The sequence below is a fragment of the Alligator mississippiensis genome, chromosome 1 (assembly GCF_030867095.1).
Source record: "Alligator mississippiensis isolate rAllMis1 chromosome 1, rAllMis1, whole genome shotgun sequence".
In the NCBI taxonomy this organism is placed as follows: Eukaryota; Metazoa; Chordata; order Crocodylia; family Alligatoridae; genus Alligator; species Alligator mississippiensis.
This window is the reverse complement of record NC_081824.1, coordinates 225,135,966-225,150,137: the sequence shown is the minus strand read 5'-3', so window position 1 is coordinate 225,150,137 and position 14,172 is coordinate 225,135,966. Positions and strand designations below refer to the sequence as shown.

The window sequence follows — 14,172 nt, the reverse complement described above, 5'->3', positions numbered from 1 at the left end:
TAAAGTATCATTTGTAGACATGGTTTCCATGTGGCAGGAGTAAATGGATGGCCTGGTTACAAAGAGTCTTCTTTTGGCATACAAGTGAGCTTTCAGTCTTTGAAGGAATGCACAATGTTACTTCTGTTACACACTCCAAGAGAAGCTGTGGCAGGGAACAGAGCTCGCCCTCTGGTTTATTCTTTGTATTGGGAAGCAATTCTTAGTATAGAGTGTACCTATGTTGGTGCAGGGGCTCAAGGAAGGAATTGGCTGCACATGTTTGTGATGTTCTCTCTTCATGTCCAGATCCACATAGTTTCAGTTAAGGAAGAGACACTTAGGATATGCCCAGACTTCCCATTGCTCACTTTTCCTTGAAGGGAAAGAAGGCAATTTGCAAAGCCTCAGAATCCAGCTACCAGCTGCCAGAAAGACTGACACCAATGCCAGAAACAAAGCATGAGTGCCAAACAAAAAGGACATACACACGCATGCAGCCATAATTAACAGGGGCCTGTGCACAATATGTAGAGCCCTTTTAAAGGAGATATGTCAAAGGTTTATGTTTGAGGAGACTGTCTCTCAAACTGTGACCTTTGGACCCTCAGAGATACTTGAAGCATGTATTACTGAAGTGTCAGTCAAAAGGTTTTGGTTCCTCTTTGTTTTCATCTGCTAAATGTCATTAAATAACCTACAAGTATTTTTCTACTCATATTTTTCTAAGTAAGCAGTTCCTGTTGTTCCCACAGGGTGTTCTGAGGTGTAGGAAGTAGAAGGAAAACCATGGTCCACAACACTGTCTTACTACTTAGCCACTCTCCACATTATGAAGTTTAAATACTGCTTGAGGAAATGCTGTTCAATATATCTGGTGTTTTCATTGATGAAAATTTGGGCCTCAGCTTCCTGCTTGTAAAAGGATACGTAGCATCCCTCATGGGTGACTGGTGCCACCTTAGTTAGGGGGGGCACATGCCCCCCCAGCCACCAGTCAGTGACTGGGGGTGGGGTTCCCCCGTGGCCAATCTCACCAACCGGGGGGAGGGGGGGAGGTCCACAGCTGATCACACTGACTGGGAAGTGGCCACGGCACTTCATCCTGTGCTCCCAGGGTGGGCACCAGTGCTCCCGCCTGCCCACCTTGCCCATTGCCTAAGCAGGGACTGCTGCCTGTCAGGCCCTGAGTCTGAACATTTATAATGTGAAATTTTATCAACCAGAGATTAATCTAAAGCTAGAAATCTTGTCTTTGGTTGAACTATTGCCCTAGTGCCAAAAGGCTCTAATTGAAATCAGGCTTTCACTGTGATAGGTGCTGTACATACACCAAGTATCCTGTGAGCTATATTTCACTGCCTTTTCATAGGACAGAGCCTTTCTCCCTTACACTTAAAAATCTCCTGGGTGAAATCAGCCATGTGCAGTGGGGTAGGTAAGGACTGGGCATCATTTAAAATCTCAAAATAGGGACAGAAGGGCTAAAAGCAAGGTTCTGTGCTGGCTATATCCACAAGGGAGAATCTACCCAAGCAGCTTAACAAACCAGCTAACCTCATGCCATTATATTTTATGAATCTAACACTTATTCTTTTCAGAGTGATCTATCACTTAATGTAAAATAAAGGAAAACATGCTGTAAAATTCAAAAATATTACATAGAGCCTTATTTTTCTTGGTCTACCACATTCTGCATATTTTTCATGTAAATGGACTTCTGTATAAAACCTCATCTCTATACCATCCAGACCCTAAAAAGTGGTCTTTATGACAAGGTTTTATTAAATAACGATTACAAATCTCTCAAAGTGGAAACTTATGAACAGTTTATTCAAACAAATTGGTTACACCCTCCCCTCAACCACCAGGCAGTTTTCAATCAGTGGAAACAAGTGTGCTTTGGTCTTCTATCTTTCAAGTTTCGCTGCTTCACAAAAATGAGACAGAGAGCGCCATAAATTACCCAATCCATAGATTCCAGGAAGCAAGTAGACATCACATAGGCATTTATAATGTATCAGAACCTGGTTAGCCCTTTCTGCTTATATTTTTCTTTTGCTTAAAAATACTATTCATTCAGTAGAAAAATGACAGTTATGCAAAATGAATCATAACAGATGCATCTCTTGCATTTACCTGATCCTAATGAGAAAAGTGACATGCAATTTTTTTTCACTTTCCTGCCTACTCAAGAGAGGGTGAATTACAAACCATTTGTTTGGTAAATGTTGCTTCTCTTTTTGTTCACAAATTGTCAGCAAGCAGACAGCAATTTTCTTAGATGGATCTGTTCCTTGAAATTATCTTCTAAATAATCCTCAACTCAATTATTCAAAAGTATTAAAAAATCAAGTCAGCTTGACATATAATAAGGCATATTTTTTGTCACTTGATTGGGTTATTTTTAATGTCTAGTTGTGTGGAGGAACTCTCATGTTTTAAATTCACTTTCTGTAAATATGAGCTTGAAATTTACTATTTCAACTAGTAGTCCCTACCGTTGAACTACCTGGGCATGTCCAAATGAGTGGGCACAGACATTTCCCTGGGGACAAATGGCAGCGGCACAACTATGTACACGCATACTCTGGTGCACAACAAGTTGCCCCAGGTCGGGTAGGGGAGACTGAGCCCAGCACCTGGACTGGTCCCAGCGGTTTGGGGTCCTGTGTTCCTCCCAGGGCTCCAGCAGCAGCAATCCGTGTGCATAGAGCCAGGCTGACAGCTGATGTGTGGCTCTAGCTGGCCAGGCTTCAGTTTCAGGTGGCACACACTGCCACCCTGTGCATTGTCTCACTTTTTTCTGCTTGGATTCCCCCCCTGAAAAAAACCCCAAACCTGCCATGCTGCAAATTAGCAGTATGGCAAATGCCTGCATGTCCAGTGTGTGTGGTTTGTGCCATCGGAGACGGGTCTGCAGTGCCGCAAACTACACGTTTGCACTCATTTGGATGCACCCTGAATGCGGTATTTGAGGAATAAATATCTGTATAGCACTGCTGTTTTTGTATGGTCTAAATCAAGATATGACTTGGTAAAATTCATCTAGATTGACTTAAAAGCCCTAGTTGAGTTCACACCATTGGCAAATCCAAGAAAAATCTTTCACACAAACTAGCCAATCCAAGAGGGAGTTTCTCAGAAATCATAAGCTTTTTCAAGATAGAAAGCATCCAGATCTAGCAAAGCACTGATGCATATTAAATCCTGCTAAAATTAGTGGGATCATTCATATATCTCAATTGTATAAAAGTAGGATTTCCAAAACTGCCTGTGAATGTTGCACACTTAAGTCCAATTTAAATCAATGGAACTCGGGAGTCCAACTCAATTAGGTCCTTTTTTAAAATCCCACTAAATCAAGTCCTTTAAGTGTTGACAACTCAGAAGCCTGAAACCAGATCATGGCAGAAAATATCTATATTTCATTTCACAGTGGTTTCACTGTTCTCTGTTATACCTGCACAAGCCCAGAAATACAAGTACAATTGCAATTTTGTAATGAGAATGGATGTTGTGCATTTTCTGAAACCTGTACTAGATTCTAAAGAAAGGAAAGAAAGAAAAGGAAAAAGAAAATCAGTAGTATATATGGAGAGGGACTGCAAAGAAAATGCTTACATATGGATCTAGATTTAGGTTTAAGTTAGACATTGAGTTCAAGGTTAAATCAGGGCTCACCATACCAAAACAGATTACACAGTACTGAATTCTCACAGGTCATGCAACATTTATATCTCATGGGTACTACACCTGGAAAATTAACCATTTCTGGTTATGACCGAGATCCAAAATCTAAACTATAGGAATGTGTTTTGGATTCCCAAAGGCAAGCGTGAAGCACACACATGCACATGCAACACGCACACGCACACACAAAGCTGTTCAGATTTAGGCTCCAGGTTTAACTGAATGGATGTATAAGTGAATGCACTTTTACATATTTCAACCATTTTATAAACTTTAAACACCACAATTTTTACATTTTCAAAATGTGTGATGCTTTTAGCTGCCCTAAAAGAACTTCAGACCTTTCATCTATTGATGGCAGGAAGTGTGAAAAGAACTGACAGATATTTAAAGCAGTATATTTTTCTCTTTTAAGTCCTCACAGCTACCATCAATGTTCATAGGAATTACCTCCATCGGACTAGAGAATAGGCTATGAGATCCTATTCCAATATGATCTGAATGGCCAGAAAAGCCTAACACTTCAGAATAGGTATTCACTGAAACATCTTAATGACACTATATCTTGAATCTTGGCTTATACTAGGCATTAGTTTTTATTTGCCTTATTATGCAAAGTACTATTGGATTCATGCTAGGGACATTCTGGTTACACCAAGGGAACAGTGGGAGAATGTAAACATTAGATTATTTGTGTTAATCTCCCCTCTCACACTCCTCATTGACTTGGTATGCATTTCATCTTCTCTCTTAGGCTTTGATCCCGCACTGGCTGGCACCTGTTCATACACTATGAAGGCTCCCATAAGAGTCAACAGGGCTGCTAAAAGGAAACCAAGTTTTCCATGAGCAAACATCTTTTCAAGATCAGGGTCACAGACTGCAAGGTCTTTCTGGAAGGGTCCGTCATATTCTATATGCTTGTGCCTAACTCAGTGGGTCCATCAGCTGGCTGAGATCCAAAATGAATGCAAGAGGTCATGCGATACTGCCACAAGAAAAAAAAAAAGATTTAATATAATGTAGTCCTGAATTCAGTATACCATATTTACTCGATTCTAAAATGAGGTCCGCTCCCCACCCCCCATTTAATATGGATAGGAAAGCCCCTCATCTTAGAATCAAGTATGAAGGTGGGGGGCATGTGGCTTTTGTGGCTCTGGTTCTAGCCCCTACCTGGGGTTTGGGCCATAGCCGCAGCCCCCCTCCCTCCATAGCCTCTGCACCATGCCATCTCCTCCCTGCAGGCTTTTCTCCTCATCTCTCCCCACCATGCAGCCTCAGCTCCTCCACCTGCCCCTCTCCCTACCCCCCTTACCTTGTTCCACACTGGCAAGCTTCATCCATGCTGCAACATGGGGCACAGAACATAGCCTGGCCCTGTAGCAAGAATGGGGATGGAGCCTGCCAGTGCAGAGCAAGGAACAGAAGCTGATGGGGAGGGGGAGAGAGAAAGCAGAGGATGCGGGGGAAGGGCAGAAGTGGGAGCACAGGTGGAGAGGGAAGGGGAGCGGGAAGGGGAGCCCAAGGCTATAGGGTTGGGGAAGGCAGGCAGGGGGGCAGGCACAAGCAGGGGTAAGTGTTTGACCTACCCACATCACCTGCACCTCAACTGCCTAGCCATGTGCAGCAGTGGGGGGGGGGGGGGGGGGGGGGGGGAATTAAAGACAACCTTCCAATAATTAGATTCTATACATGGAAAATTATAATAAAATGTATAAATGTTTCATGTATAGAATCTAATTATTGGGGAGTCACCTTAAATTTGAGTAAATGCAGTAAAAACATAGGATAAAGAGACAAATGAAGGTTAAGAGGAGCCTAGATCAGCCAAAAAATGAGGTACCCAACACCACCTGGAAATTTTGGGCAGTGCTCCAAGAGGCAGCACAGTTGTTCTTCACCCCCTGAAGACATTTCTTCTTACTAAAAAAGATATCATTGCGACACATAGTGGGTGCACGCGGGTGCATATGCACCCCCTGAGATTGGCAGTGCACCCCCTGCAGTTGGCCGCCACCGATGCTGCTGGCAGTGCCTGCGGGCAGCTACTGCTCACCACCACCCCCCACTCACTGCCAACACCGCCAGAGTTGACAGCTGCAGGAGCTCCCCGCTCACCAGCGACACCGTTGCCACTGCCTACGGGCGGTCGCCGTGCCCCCCCAGCCTCCAGGGGCACACATCATTCATGAAAGATATGGTTTAGAACCTACTCTCACTCAGTGATATGGAAAGGGTACACTGGATGTGACCTCCAGGTTAAACATAGTTGTGGAGAAGAGCATGGCAAGGCCTCAGGTTTAGCTTGCATATTTTCTCAGGGAATTAGTCTCCTTGTGTGATTTATATGAGCTTGGCTATCTCTTTCTTGCCGCATCTCCCATCATTTCCAGTCTTACAGGACCCTTTAGAAAGGGTCACCAGGACTGTCCTAGTCCAGTAAATCTGATACAAACCCACCTGTGAAAACATCATTTCTAGGTTTCAAAGGGAGGAATGTACTATTTTGTGTTCATTTGGTTTCCTTCTGACTTGGTGGTATTTATGAAGGGAAGTAACCAGGTTTTCTAGGTTGCATTTCCTAAGAAATAAATTGTTTGACGTGCCTAAAGTTATTTTCTTGATGAAATGCATTTGGCCAGGAAGGCCCTGACAATGACTTACTCAACAAAACACCCTGTGCCAGCTCCAGCTGCGCCTAAAATAATTTTGTTGACAAAATGCATGTTGTCATCTATACAGGATGTTGTTACTCAGTGGGGAAAATAGGCAGTGACAAAGTACAAAATATTTCGTGTTGATCTAAAAATCAGGGCTGTCATGCCAGAGCACTTGTATAAATGTGCTGAATGAAGTCCATTGCCTGTGGCAGCCTTTACCAAGTTTCGGTTTGTAGCCGGAAAGGCGATTAACTCAGACTAGCCCTTTTTTGCCTGCATTTACATTGTTTGATGAATGAATTAAATGATTCCACTGAGATTTGCCAAAGGCGTGGTCAAAAGACCATTAACTTAAGGGGAAAAAGGCCCCTGAATGTGCCAATTATGCTAGGCTTGAAGTACTTAGGAAGCATCACACAAAAAACTGTTGTCTCTCCAAATGGTCAAAAAACAAGTCATCCCTTTTTCCCAACAAAACAGAAAGAGATGCATGGAGTTTACAAAGATACATGGAGCTTTGTTGACAAAGGTAATAGTGTTGATGGAATATATTTAAATTTCTGTAAGGCATTTAACTTAGTACTTCCATGACATTCTGATTAAGAAATTGCAACAATGGCCCACAGAAAATTTTAATCTATCAATATAGCCCACAATAAATCTTAATGACAGGCAATGGATTAAAATTTGGTTAACTGTTAGGTCTCAAATACGCAAACATGCAATCTTCTGCACTGCAAACTGCACTGTATCATTTGCAAAGTAAAATGTGGACTTATCATCAAGCAGGTGTGTTTCAACAAGGATCCTGCAGAAATTGGTTCCTGACCCTATTCTATTTAACATGTGAAGACAAAGCTCTTCAAATCCAGCCAGAAAAGATATAACAAAATCCAGTGGCAGGATGCTTATGCTAGGCACACTTAAAGATGCACTTAAAGTACAGATAAGGAACACATTTTTTTTTAAACAGGAAGAAAATTAACCTACTGAAACAACTGATTAAATGTTGTACTAGATTCTCTATCATGGGAAATTTTTTAGGGCAGGATTGGATGGTTTTGCTAAGCAATAAGGCCTTGCTCAACCAGGACTATCAGACCTGAATCAGGCATTAATACAACAAAGTCCAACCATCTGTGTTATGTAGGAGGATGGCCAGAGAATCACAATGTTTCTACCAGTCTTTAACATCAATGAATCCAACACTGAAATACCAGAAGCTCCCCCAGGACAGATACTCCAGATTCCCAGAACTACAGCTGGTATGAATCACCATACACAATTATGCTTTATCAGTTTCCACCAACTGAAAATTGGGTTCATAATTCTTATGCAGTATTCAGCAGGCATACAGTATTTACAATTACACTCTAAACTAATGACCTGTTGGTGTTCACTCTGTAGGATAAAGTTGCAAGAAGAAATTCACTTTTCTCCCAAAAGCACTATAACAGCATGGATGCCCATCTACCCAGAATTAATTTTTCATTTAATGACATAGAATCTGGAAGAAAAATGTAGAAATGCCATTTGTTTAAATCATTTTCTTTTCTTCCATCTCTGGATGATGTGCCACATAAGGGAATTCAGTGGGCAAATTAAATGTTATAAATACATGTGTTTTTAAAACACAAAGAGGTAGATAAAAACTGTTCTCTCTCATAGCCATAACACCTGCAAGGTTGGTACAGTCCGTGTCAGCTTAGATTCTCTCTTCTGAAGTCCAATCTCCATAACACTGAGATCTATTGTTGTGTCTGCTGAATGGTGGCCAGATAACACAGAGTGGTCTTATTGACTAGCAGAGCTGCTATCCTCCAAAGCTGGATTCTGTGCATGCAACCTGACCACTACCTCCACTGGGATTCAAAACCAGGCCACCCATGGTCTGCAGACAACAGTTTTACCAAAGGCCCTACAGAGAATCCTTCTTCTGGCAGAGAGCCTCAAGCGACTGCTCCTCCTGACGATTGTTCTCTTTCTGGAAAGAAATGTCACAGAACACATTTTGAATGTTCTCACAATAGGAAAGGCACACATTATGGGTTTTTTTCCTATGCATCTTCCAGAATATTTGAGCTTACACATCATGAAGTATTTTACAAAGGGCATCAGGTAATGAGCCAGATCCTCTGCAAATATAAATAACTGTAGCTCAGTTAAAGCAATGCGAATTTACGCCAACTAAGAATTTCTTCTGTATATTCCTGTCGTCAGTGAAAATATGACATAGGTTTTTAAAGGGATCATAAGAAAAATTAATTAAATGTTAAAAATTGTTCAGAACCCTATATTCCCAAAATTAGAGGGTGCTCCAGTTCTTATCACTGCATTTCAGCCAAACAGGATCTTGGATCTAAATATCCACTCCAACTTCAAGAGGTTTCAAATCTGGTAATAAATATTAACCCAATATTACAGCTGAGATTCTAATCATATCTTTATCTGAATGTGGAGAGTTATATAATATTTATATATATATATATATTTGACCACACACTCTGACAAATGTCAACTCCCCTTGTTTTTCCTTTTTTGATGTTAAATCTGAAAAAAAATAAATGCAAAAATCACATGTTAAATTTAAGATCTTAAGGACACAAAACCAAGACATTCCAAAATTAAATTATCTACCATAACCATAACTCAGCAATTGTAGTTAGCATATTGTAGGGCTGTACTGTAAATGCAGTTAAAATTTATGCTTTAAAAAGCAGCCAGGTCATGATCTATGTGGGAATCTTAACTGTGGGAATGTCCTGAATTTTGCACATTTGCAAATCTCAGCCCTTGCATTACATTACCATGTTTGCATTTAACAGCGTTATGGTTCACAGTTTCCTCAGCAATGTTCTATCATTGTAGCCAGGGCCAGAAATAACCTAGAAATGTTGCCAGGGAACCAGACATCACTAATACAACTGACACTGCTGGAACCCCTTCTCTTGAATCATTACTTCCTGTTAAAGGTATTAGAGCTCCATCATGTGGAACATGTCTGTATAACCATACACCATGAGCTCTTGTTAGCTTATAAATCTTTTAGGAAATAATACTTTAAACAGGTATGTCTCTTCATCAAAGCAACTTGCTTTTACAGAGTTTATCCTTCAGGCTGCTTCTAAATGAACACTAAAGATTGTGAAACCTAGTCCTAATAGAAGAGCTGACCTTGATTAAACTGCTGGAATCCTGTGCTGGAGTTGATATGCCCTCTGAGTACCAGTTTCAGCATGTAAGCAAGGTTTTCAAGTAGATCTTAATCCTTTTCCCCATGGAAGAACAGAGTGGAACTATAAGTTTCACATGAACAAAAAGCACTCAAGTGCATTTCTTCTGCTTCTAATGTGGGATATGTATAGCCCATTTCCCATACAGTGCTATTTTACCTTGCTGTCCCATGTTTCATAGCCCTATTTGCAGAGGTTTAGCTTCGCAGTTCTGCACCCTAAGAACATGGGGCAGCAGCAGTGGCCAGGTCATTGCCACAATCAGGCTGGCAGCAGTGGCAGCTACTATGTTTGCACCCTCCTGCCCCCAACACCAAAGTTGGCACCTAGATTACCTTGCTTATCCTCCATTAGTTGCACTATTACCTATTTGTTATGTCTTCATTAGAAAATGTTTATGTACAATCTGATCCTATTCAAGTTCAACACATATATCCACCTGAATGACACCTTTCTAAGATACACACCAGGAGCCAGATTCTATTCCACCCATCTGGTATGTAAGTGGACTCATGCACCTAAGTGCAGTTATATTCCCTTTTTGTGACTCAGTTTTAAGGGTTAGATGATAGTGGGCATGTCTACATGTGTGGCCTACTTAGCTCCACAGAAAAGTCTGTTATTTACTGTGCAGCAACACACATGTAGATCCTAACAGGGCTGTGTAGGGTATAAGGGTGCTTTAGTGGAGGGGCTGCCTACTGGCTAGCCCTGCACTGAAGCACACTTGTGCTCCAGCCAGCCCCTCTGCAGCACGTTGAGCCAGGTCAGAGCAGCCCTGGGCTGGCAGGCTGACTCCCCAGGGCTCCTGCCAGCCAGAGCTGCTCTGACCTGGCTCAATGTGCTGTGGTCCCAGACACACATTCAAACACGATACCTGGAAGCAATAAACTCCAGCACGAAATGCACCAGAGTGTATTGCTTCAAATTAATTGTATGTGTAGATGCACCCACTTGCAAAGATAGAAGTGTTTATGGATTTCAGGATTTCGACAAGGTGGAACAGAATTGAATTGCACTTAGGTGCCCAAATCCATTTAGATGCCTAATAAATAGAATAGAATTTGTCATTTCTTTGGAGAAAAGATTGCCAGTTACCCTTTTTGTACAACACCTAACTTAATACAGTCCTATTTTGCTTGATTGCTTGATATATAAACAAAGGGTTAAAGTTCATGAACAGATTGCAGTTTTTCCAGTTAATCAAAGCCCCTTTAAATTCTATAAGTAAAAGGATGAATTACTTAACATATGCAAAAACAGACTTAGGATTGGCAGTATAGACAGTCTAACATAAAAGCCTATTATTTTTGTTTGCATTTTTATTGCATTATATTGAATTGTTTTAGTAATTGTTTTTATACAGTCACCTGCATTCACATTTTGCAAACATACTACCAGAAGACTTAAACGTTAAAAAAATCTCAAAAACAATTAATTATAAGCAACTGTGGTAGAATATTTGGGGCAAGTGAATTCACAGTTGGACACCAGACATCCAATACTGAGTGTTATGCTCATCCAATCAAGAAACAAAAACAATATCAGAGAATTTGTATAATCCAAGAAGCTACAATTTTAGATACTAAATATTTCCCCTTTAAACAACTTGACAGTAAATTATAGACCAAGAATGCCATTACACTGAGGGTATGTTTGAACAACAAGTAACTGTAAAGAATTTGCTATGAAACATTTGCACAGTTTAAGCTGTAAGTGATAACAAGAACACCTAGAGAGGTAGAAAATATGCTTTAATAACAGTACTAAAAATCACAGAATCATAAAGGAATAGGGCTGGACAGTGCCAAAGAAAGTAATCTAGTCCAACTACCTGCTCAAGATTAGATCATCATTGTTTAAACCACTGAAAACAAACTTTTGTCTAACCTGCTCTTAGAATCTGCATCTTTGGATATTTTTATCTATTTAATTTACCAAAGAGATGGTTAAGAAATGAACTGTTCGTGGTCCTTAAGTGCTTGCATGAGAGAAAGTTTTCTGATAAAGAAGACTCAAAGCTATCAGAAGAAAAAAAGAAACCATATTAGAACCTTATGGCTGGAAACTGAAGATGCATACTACAAAACAAGATGCTAATTTTTAAGAGAAGGCAATTAGCCATTGAAACAATTCATCAAGACTTTCTTCATGCCACAGCTTTAATGCAAGGTCCCTCCCTCCCTCTGTAGCTGTAGGAAGGGCATCAATCCCAAGTCAAGGTGTTAGATTTGGAACATCCTAGGAGTAAAGGGAAACGCCCCCACCCCAAACACTGATAGAACTGAGAGCAGACAATGACTCTCACTTAGGAATAGAAAACTGAGAACTTACTTCACCACAAAAGAATAAAATAAATAGAGCCAAAAGTAGTTCTAATGGTACCAACAATCCATAATTAACATGGTATGTAGACATTTCATAAACAGCATTCGTTTTGGGGAAAAAAGGAAAGGTTGGGTTTCCTGTTGCATCACTTTTTGGCCCAACAGAAGTTCTCATGAGGCAGAATGAATTCCACTTCATGTTGGGTCAATGTCATTCCCTAAAAGGGTCAAATCTTCAGCTGGTATAGGTGGGTGTAATTCTATTAAGAAGCAAGCTGATGACACCATATGAGGATAGGACAGTCCATGTAGCTCAAAGTATGGAAGCCGTGGCCCCTTTGCCCAGGAACCAACTGCGACATTCCAATATGTTCACGCACAGCTTCCCTTTGTAAATTATGCATAATCGATTTGAAAAGGAGATAATAAAACAGATATGACTTTTTGCCTTCTCTCTTGGCTGGTGAATCATTTCCCTTTCTAGATTGGATTTCTCATCACCATTCTATAGTGAAGGAAAACAAACAAACAAAATAAAACACCAATTATTCTGACAGTAACATCTGAAATGCAGAATTACTAGCAAGAAGCTAAGCAGGGGGGTTGTGTACAACAGGCTCATTGATTTGGTCTTCTATCAGAGTTCCTTAGCTGTTGGGCAATTTACCTCTGGCAGTTGCTGTTTCTCCATCAAGGTGAGCCATGCACTGCATAGCAGTTGCTCCAACACATATGGGCATGCTGACATTCTGCCCTAGGACACAGGTTGAAAGGTCCATTACAGACACGTCCCTGAGCATCCGGGGGTACAGCCTCAACCTGACAGAAGTGGGGAGAAAAAGAGAAGGATACGTTATATACATTGTTTACAGCTCATTAGGAAATGAGATCAGATTTCCTTTTCTCAGAAGAACCATTGTCAAAGTTTGAGAGAAGAAGGAAGCAGTGACCGTTCTCTAGAGGGGAGGCAAGGGTAAGTTAAAACTAAGGACAAAGTTTTAACGAATTGCCTGAAACTCCAGTGAAGCTGATAAAATTTACAAAGCTGAGCAAAATGGGGGAGAAAACCAAGAAAGAATGAAAGAGACAAAGCACACTAGAACATTATCAGTTGATATAGTATTATATCAATATAATATAAACTGACAAAGCCCTGGCTGGAATGGTCTGGTTGGGGATGGTCCTGCTTTCTATGATTCTATTAAAAATATATAGACAGCAGCTGCAAAACAGTTACATTTCAAATGAGTTTTAGGTTCTCAGAGCAAAAATGAATGTCTGTCAATGTCAGATAGCAGCAAAAGTTATTGCTACAAAGCTTGAATTCACTCACTGATTTCCCCTGTGTATCTAGGAGCCATTGGAGGTATGCACTCCGCAGAAAATTATACAATATAGTCAATGCCCACACCCACTTTGCCCCTTTCCACCCGCCTCCCCATCATTCTGCTGTTTTCTTTCTTTAAGGCTTAGTTATCTTCTGTCTCATGCACACACACCAGCAAGTAAACAAAAATAAATTGACCTTTTACACTCTGGAATGGGCTGTCTGCATCATGGGTCACAACACTGGGCTGCTGATCTTCATCTGATGCAGAGGGATAGAACAAGGATAGGTACTCAGAGCTGGGACAAACTGAGCCAGTGCAGTGGGGGGAAGTTAACTGTTCTTGCTCTATACGCAAGAGCCAAGACCCAAGAAGTCATCCTCCCACTTTATTCGGCCTTGGTGAGGCTGCAGCTGGAGTACTGCATCCAATTCTGGGCTCCACACTTTAGAAAGTATGTGGAGAAGCTTGAGAGAGACCAGAAGAGAGCCACAAACATGATTAGAGGTCAAGCGAACAAGCTTTATGAGGAGAAGCTGAGAGGCATGGTACTGTTCAGCCTGGAGAAGCAAAGACTTAGGGGTGACTTGGGTGGCAGCTTATAAGTGCATCAGGAACTGGGAGAATGTCCATTCACCAGGGCACCCCAAGGGAAGACAAGGTCTAACAGCCACAAACTGCTAGAAGACCATTTTGGACGGGACATAAGGAAAAACTTCTTTACCATCCGAGTCTCCAGAGTCTGGAATAGTCTCCCCCTAGAAATGGTGCAAACACCTACTACTCTGGATACCTTTAAGAAATGTTTAGATGCTTATCTTGCTGGGGCGATTTGACCCCAGCTGACTTCCTGCCCCTTGGGCAGGAGGCTGAACTCGATGATCTCATGAGGTCCCTTCCAGCCCTAATGTCCATGAAATCTATTAAATCTATGCCACCAGAAAAATTA

At 41.2% G+C, this 14,172-nt stretch overlaps 1 protein-coding gene across 2 annotated transcripts in view; it reads right to left on the bottom strand.

Annotated features, from left to right (window-relative positions):
* Positions 1–14,172, bottom strand: part of HAO1 (hydroxyacid oxidase 1) — a 46,526-nt gene that overhangs the window by 18,962 nt on the left and 13,392 nt on the right. For both annotated transcript variants that reach the window (XM_006265327.4, XM_019500798.2), the window contains exon 2: positions 12,563–12,714. In XM_006265327.4, coding sequence (XP_006265389.2) covers positions 12,563–12,714 — 152 coding nt within the window. The remainder of the gene's footprint in view (positions 1–12,562; positions 12,715–14,172) is intronic.